This window comes from Verticillium alfalfae, genomic scaffold (genome assembly GCF_000150825.1).
Source record: "Verticillium alfalfae VaMs.102 supercont1.1 genomic scaffold, whole genome shotgun sequence".
In the NCBI taxonomy this organism is placed as follows: Eukaryota; Fungi; Ascomycota; class Sordariomycetes; order Glomerellales; family Plectosphaerellaceae; genus Verticillium; species Verticillium alfalfae.
The window spans coordinates 1,561,207-1,568,194 of NW_003315038.1; the positions used below are offsets into that span (position 1 = coordinate 1,561,207).

Sequence of the window (6,988 nt, forward strand, 5' to 3'; positions counted from 1 at the left end):
GTTAGGATTTGGAAAATGTCCGTAACGTACACCGGTTGCGGTGTTGTTGCCCAGTGCGGGGAACGATGGAATCGTGAAGGCGTACACGTTGGGCAGCACCTCGCGCTTGAGGCACCAGAGCTCAAATGCCGCAATGGTGAAGATGATGGCAGTGACCGTCGACAGCGACTCGCGCACAGCCAGTGTGCGCTCCGTGATGCCGGACTCCTGGTAGATGGACGATACGCGCTCGCGCACCGCGACGGTACCGCGATCGACGACCTCGGCCACCTCAGCCGGCGTCGCGGGCAGCGGGGATGCGGCTGGCAAGGGCGAGAGCGCGGGGCTGGGGTGCGCGCGACGAGGGCTCTCGCGGGATCGCTCTCCCACGTCGGGTTCCGAGCTGCGACGCGTTAGGTCGACTGCATGTGATCATGGTCGGCGCAGAGGCCGGCGCGCGAGCTGTCCGAGCTCTGCGTCTGGGGTTACTTACTCGGGCCGGAGGAGCTCAGCAAAGGCCGCTCGCGTCGCGGCGGCGCCCTGAAAAACCTTCAGCGGCGTCATCCTTGGGCATCCTTGGGCAGATCTCGCTTGGTGGGTGAGCCGGCTGCCCTGGCGCGGCTTGTTGTAGTAGGGGGTGAGGCGCGGCTCGGTCGCCCACTTGCCCTCGTGCTCGGGCGAAGGAACTCGTCGAAGAGTCACTTCCAAATCGGCCTTCTTCTGTCCTTCGTAGCTGGGAGAAGGAGAATATGTCAGTCAAGTGCAACTGACATGCAAAATAACACGCCTTAGGGGCGGGGTGGGAGGGTCAACAGGGACGCGCGCCGGTCGACATGATGGCGATGCGCCGCGCGCTCCAGCACGCCCAGCGCGAAGCGCAGGCTGTCAAACGCCGGAGGGCAAGGAACTCTCGTGGTTTCTGCGCGAGGCAGACGGGATGCTAGACGTACCCTTGAAGGTTAACAAGCTCGGCGAGCTCGACGAGATCGCTTTTGCGCTGTCTCGCGAGCCACGCATTCGATGTAGACATGGTGGCCATTGGGCTTCAACGGATGGGTGGAAGTTGGGTACCGGAGGAGTCGCGTCGCTTCAGCGATTGTGGCTATTGCAAAGATGTCGTTTGATGATATTGCGGGAGGCCGACGACAAGGTTGTTGATGGGGGATTCTAGCAAACGAGGATGATGTTGTTACTGAAGCTAGACGTGTGGAGGAGGGGGGGGTGTCAAGGCGTTCGGGAGCTGGGGTCCTCTCAGTTGCGGGTGAGTTGTTTATGTTTTCCCTAACGGGGGGGGGTCTTGTTTTGGTTGGTGCGGTGAACCGTGATGGGGCAAGCGATGGGGGATTGCCGGGGATGTGGGTGCCCTGGAAGGCGTGCAGGGGGGGTTCCCACCTACTCCTTCCCGTCCCGTCTGTTGCCACGACGCGGTGCAGTCACCAGACGGCAGAGCCATGTTGGTCTTGGTCGCTCCTGTCGCCAATTTGGGAGCGGCGCGTCAGGCGCGATCCTTTGGTCTTCCTTCACTGGGTCAGGAGCGTGGTAGTCCCTTCCATATCAGTGCCTTGGCAAGTGCACTCTGTACGGTATGGGGATCCACTCTATTTCATGTCTGGCACGGCATAGTAATAACCTCGATTGTGTTCTATCCATCTACCTTGCCTACCTAGGTAGGTAGGTAGGTGGTTCCCGACCAAAGGTACATAACTCAGGTCCCGTCATCTACAATGTTCACAAACCTCTCCTGTCCCCTGGGCACCAGCCTGACAGGAACATGCGATCCTGGAGGCAGCTTCACAGTGATCAACGACGCCAGCGTGGTCATGAGCTCCCGAAAGCGTACCTGTGCCTTGGCATATAGCATCCGCCTTGCCGCTCTGTCCATCCTCTCGACCTCCTCGTCCGTCGCCCACTCGTCCACGGCCAGTTCAACGCTGTACTTCTGGAAGAGAACCGAGATGGCCACCATGACCTCAGCTTGCGCGATGCGCCGCCCGATGCAGCTTCGGGGGCCATCGCCGAAGGGCGTGTACGCTCCCGGTGCAGGCCTGAACAGCTTCTCGCTCGTGTCGGTGAACCGGAAACTGTCGTTGTCTTCGGCAATATTGGCCTGTTGCCCTTCGGTCCCGCCCGACTGCACGGACCCGTCACCAGTCCTGAACCAGCGCTCCGGGATGTAGTCGTCCAAGTCGTTCTCCTTGGCCGTGATGCGACTCGGTTGCGTCGGCCACAGATTCGGGTTGCGGTGCGCCGCGAGAGACACCACCAGTATGTGCGCGTTCCCTGGCAGAGCGTGCCTCTGGCCGTGAATGGTCACAATGCCATCCCTCTCGGGGTTGACCCGCTTCGGCAGCTCGCCCGCAGCTGGGATGAGCCGGAGCGTCTCGTTCAGGGATGCCCCGATCATGGATGCGCTCATGGGATTGATGCAATCTTCATATTTCCAGCTCGCCGGGTTACTGTCGCGATCAAAAATGTGATCAATGTCTCTCTGCACTGCTCTCTGGGAGGCGGGACGCGCTGCCAGGTGGACGGCAGTGAAGTGCGTTGCGTTCGCTGTCGTCTCGTGGCCGGCGATGAACATGATAAAAGCGTTGCCAATAATTTCCGAGTCTGACAGCAGCGGTTCTGGGGCAAGCCTCAGCTGACCCGGTGCAGCGCCCCCAGACTGCTTTTCAGTGTCACTGCTGGTGACTCTCGTAGGTCCCTCGCGCGCGTACTTGGTGCGAACGAGATGCCCGAGCAGGTCCATCCCCGGATCGCCGTTGTTCAACTTGATGACATCTTCCGTCTTGTTCCGAATCATCTCGTCAATGTATTTGTCAAAGTCCTCTCGCGCATCCGCTGCGCGTTTGGTGCATTCGAAGGGCAGGCGCCTCAGAACCCACGGCGGCGCTAGCATCAACCACATGATGTTCGACATGTTGCCCACAAGGCACTCCGAAAAGCTCGTGGTGTAGCCTTCCGGGACCTCCAGGCTCTCAAACTTGTGCCACTTGGGATCCGCGTGTTCGGGCGAGGCCTGTCCCGGCCACAGTATGCGGAGGCCGAAGCCGACGAAGCCAATTACGCCCAGCGCGAAGCGGCACGTATCTCGGTCGACGCTCTCTATGGTGCCTGTGCGCGGCGTACCGTCTTCGTTCACTGTCCAGTAGCGGATCATGCTCTGGCTCTGCGCAACGGCCTCCTGGAAGATGAGAGCGACATTTTTCTCCGTGAAGGCTGGCGACGTGGCCTTCCTGTGCCGCCGCCAGGCCGCTCCCTCAGTTGACAGAAGGTTATCACCGTATTGCCGCAGAATGTCGTAGATCTCAAGAAGCTTGTGGAACTTGTCCCGCTGCTGGCTGACTTGGTGGATCACCTCGGCACTATCGGTGATGATGAGGATCTGAAAGGGCGAGACGAGAGCAAACGTTTCGCCGTGTTTCGCAAACGGATGGTGGTGGTACTTGATAGCCCAGTTATCCAGCATGATGCTGCCGCACCGGGGATTAGCACACAAGATTCGGCGGCCGTATTCAGGTTTGGAGCACGTACTCGATCCAGTTTTCCCACCACGCTCGCGGGAGGCGTTTGACGAGCGGTGCCCATATCGGCGAGCTGAACTTGAAGACGAGCGAAAACGGTGAGAAGGCTGGGTTTCTCTCGTTAGCACATGTTCATTCTCCCGCGTCGTCGGGCCGCGCGGGGGACGCAAAAACTCACGTGCCAGAACCATGGAAGCCCGTCTTCTTAACCTCGGAGATGTTGCGTAGCAGCCCGTGATGATGCGGATGGGCAGGTATGCAAGGTAAAGGCCCAGCGCCCACAGCAATAGCGTCGCCCAATTCAGCATGATTATACTGGTTGTCTAGCAAGAGACGACCTGCTTGTGGTTTGATGCGGCGATGCCCTGACAAATCCGATATCCCGTCTCTGCTCCAGTTGAGGCAGAGGAACATGCAGTACGTTAGGGTATTTCTACCTCACCTGACACGGGCCTAGAATCCATTTATCTTCTACTCGTTCTGTGCTCCTTCAAACGAGTGATTTATCTGACGGTATTGTTCTCAACCTCCTGGGTTGGATTGTTCTTGCGGTAGTATTTTGCATGTCCCCGGGTTAGCTATGAATGCTCTACATTGCAGTGCAGTGCGCGGGAAGCATCTTCACGGTGCGAGTTTGTCACTACAGATAAAGAATGGGAGGATTCCGAGCAACTGCCCTGTCCAGTCCGTGTCTGAATCGTCCTTTTGTGAAGGACCGTGGTGTCATTAACGCCACAATAGGGAACAATCAGATGGAAGACATTGTTCCCCCAACCCTCGAAAATCTACTGGTCAAATGCCTTTCCACAATTGATGGAAGGAATTGAGAGACAAGTTTGGTACCCAGCGCCCTAGTCCGAACATGAAATCGCCTCAGGGTTGGGCACAGAAAACGTGCCCCGTGCTATGCCCAGCACGGTGAATCACCCACTGGTGCCTTCGAACTCAACAATCTTTCCACCGAGGCCCTTCGCATGTCCAAAATACCGAAGCCTGTAGACACCTACTGGTACCTCTTCATCCTCGCCGGCCATGTCTCACGTGGTAGTCACCTCGATCGTGCCCAGGATAGTGCTGGTACGCTTCCACTCGAAGATGAGGCTCCAGTCACTATCGTCTCTAGATGGCTTCCACTCATCTTCGAGAAGGGCAGCTCGCTCTCGACGGCGGCATAAGTGCGCTCCAGTTGCAGATCGTTCCACTGGTTGGCGCCCACGAACGTCACATTGACTGTGATCCTGCGGAAGTACGAGGTCCGGACGTTAGTCTTGACGTCCCCAAAATGGCGAAAGATGGGCGCCACATCGAGTACAACGCCCGATATGAAGTTAAGGGAAGTGTTGCTATTGTTCGGGGGAAGAGGGCTGGTCTTCGCGTAGGCGATTGGGTATCATGGTTTGCTGAGAGGTAGGGGAGGAAATGAATTGTGCGATCGGTGTAGGCTACGAGCGTGTTTGGGCTATAGAAAGTTGAGGCCCCCTCGTACCTTTGTATGCTGATGAAATCAGTAGTAGTAGAAATTGTCGACCGCGTCTGCAATAAAAAAAACCGAGTCACAAACCTGTATTCCTCCTGGGTCGTGATGTAGTGGATGTGATTGTTCGCAGGTCCGCTAAGGACCACCATCGGCTCCAAGGCCCCGGCTCTTACTTGAACAAGAAATGGCAGCCCCGGTTGCAGCCTCTTTCAACCGACGCCCTTGTTATCGCCTGTGATGAGCGTGTTATTGCCCAACACTGAGGTGCTGTGTGTCGGGAACCAAGTCAGCACACCAATGCTGTTATTGTCTGATGCGCGTCGAAAGTTCAGCGGCGTAAGATCTCTGTCGAAAGAACCGTTATCCCAAGCGCTATTGTTGTATCGCCTGCGCTCATCCTCTGAATTGGCCAGATAGCAGAAAAGAACCAGTGGAGAAGACTAGGTGCAGAAGTACGGGGGCGGCAGTGAGCCGGCAGGCAGTGAGCAACGCTCGTCTCCATGTATCCTCAGCATCGCGGCCATCTCTGCTGCTGGCGGCCTCTTTACTTGGTTATGCGATGGTACTAGGTCGTTGTGACGGCCTCTCGCACAGGAGTACTGCCTCTGGGGCTGACTTGGTGATGGTGACGGACGATGAAATGGAGACAACAAAGCGAAGGGACGAGGACGCTCTCGATGAGAAAATGTGGAGGTTCAAGCTGGCGTCTGCACCTCAGAACGGTAACGCAATGTCTTATCGTCCTCAAATACTGCCACCGGTGGCGACTCTATGCCACGGTCTGTTCGGGGCCAGTTCGTTCGGGGAGAGAGAGCGGCGCAGTTGTTTTCAGGCTTCAATCGCAGCTAGTCACGCAACATCACGGCGAAGTCTGTGCCGCGAAGCATCTTCAGATTGAACACATGTCATGTCTGCACTGCCAACGGTGGGTGGACAGCTGGGACGCACGAGGACAGCGGCGAGACATGTTCATATAAGTGTAAGTGCTGGAATCGGAAGCGGCAGGCGCCAATGATGTCGAGCACACGAGGCGTGCCTGCTCTAGCCCAATGACCAGGCAGGAACAGGAACGAACCTAAAAGCAGCCATGTGCTCTGAGATACTTGAGCCAGGCAGAAAAGAGGAGGATTGATGGGTCAAAAAGGAACCGAGCGGTCACGGGAAAGACTGGATAAGACGATACGACCTCGACTTGTGTATAGACTGGCTAAAAACGAATGTGCTTCAATCAGGATAGATACAATGAATCCATATCCGACACCCGACATCCAACCTCTTGCCTTCTGTTCATCCATCTTTGAGCTTCATCATCTCATGCGCAAACGACTACTCGCTCCCCTCTTTTTCTCTCAGTCTTGTATGTTGTGGAGAAGAAGATAAAAAGAAAAAAACTCCAAGCCTACAAACAACATATAGAAAATATAAGTATTAGTTGAAAAGAATGTCAATGATATGTCCCGTAGTCAAATTGACGCCGTCATCCCCCCATCTATTTGTTCGCAGACTCGGATGCGGAGACCCACCCCATGAGAGAGCGTGGGCTGTACTTGCATGTCTTGCCAGGCCGCTTAGTAGTACTTGGGGTTCTCGGGGTCAGTGAGATCGTAGATGACCGACGAGTGAGGGCGGGCACCACCACGGTCGCGGGTGAAGATGCTCTCAAAGTCGACGGTGCGGTTGAAGCTGAGGCTGCCATCGTAGTTGATGTCGATCCAGTGAGCCTTGTAGTCACCGGGGGTGTTGACGATGGAGATGTCGCCGGCCTGGACAAAGTAGCCAGTGACGAGCAGGTTCTTCTTATCGGGGCTGATCTTGACATAGTGAGGGCCGATGATGGGCTGGGTCTCCTCGGGGTCATCAAGGCGCTTGACGTTGGTGAGGTCAGAAATATCAAGAGCAGCGACGTGGTTGCCAAGGGTGATGGTGAAGTAGGCGAAACGGCCGTCGTCAGAAATGTCAGAATAGATGGCGAGAGAGTCGACAGCCTTGGGGCGAGGGAGTAGAGGAA

The 6,988-nt window shown here is 56.5% G+C and overlaps 4 protein-coding genes across 4 annotated transcripts in view; 1 reads left to right on the forward strand and 3 right to left on the reverse strand.

Moving 5' to 3' along the window:
• The window catches only part of VDBG_00475 (conserved hypothetical protein), a gene marked incomplete at both ends in the record, with an annotated part of 1,400 nt that extends 391 nt beyond the window's left edge, over positions 1-1,009 (reverse strand). Inside the window, 3 exons of the mRNA XM_003008748.1 lie at positions 86-382; positions 473-712; positions 930-1,009. Coding sequence (XP_003008794.1) covers positions 86-382; positions 473-712; positions 930-1,009 — 617 coding nt within the window. The remainder of the gene's footprint in view (positions 1-85; positions 383-472; positions 713-929) is intronic.
• A 403-nt stretch (positions 1,010-1,412) lies between these two features.
• Positions 1,413-3,811, reverse strand: VDBG_00476 (cytochrome P450 3A21; the record flags this gene model as incomplete). The annotated part of the gene is made up of 3 exons (XM_003008749.1): positions 1,413-1,497; positions 1,716-3,576; positions 3,682-3,811. 3 exons carry the CDS (start codon positions 3,809-3,811, stop codon positions 1,413-1,415), a joined length of 2,076 nt encoding a protein of 691 aa, XP_003008795.1.
• Positions 3,812-4,426: 615 nt separating this feature from the next.
• VDBG_00477 (conserved hypothetical protein) lies at positions 4,427-4,537 on the reverse strand (the record flags this gene model as incomplete). Its single annotated transcript, XM_003008750.1, has 1 exon — positions 4,427-4,537. The coding sequence occupies one exon, from the start codon at positions 4,535-4,537 to the stop codon at positions 4,427-4,429; it is 111 nt and encodes a 36-aa protein (XP_003008796.1).
• A 248-nt stretch (positions 4,538-4,785) lies between these two features.
• VDBG_00478 (predicted protein) lies at positions 4,786-6,983 on the forward strand (the record flags this gene model as incomplete). Its single annotated transcript, XM_003008751.1, has 5 exons — positions 4,786-4,910; positions 5,398-5,759; positions 5,918-5,959; positions 6,218-6,337; positions 6,544-6,983. The coding sequence occupies 5 exons, from the start codon at positions 4,786-4,788 to the stop codon at positions 6,981-6,983; spliced, it is 1,089 nt and encodes a 362-aa protein (XP_003008797.1).
• Positions 6,984-6,988: the final 5 nt, after the last annotated feature.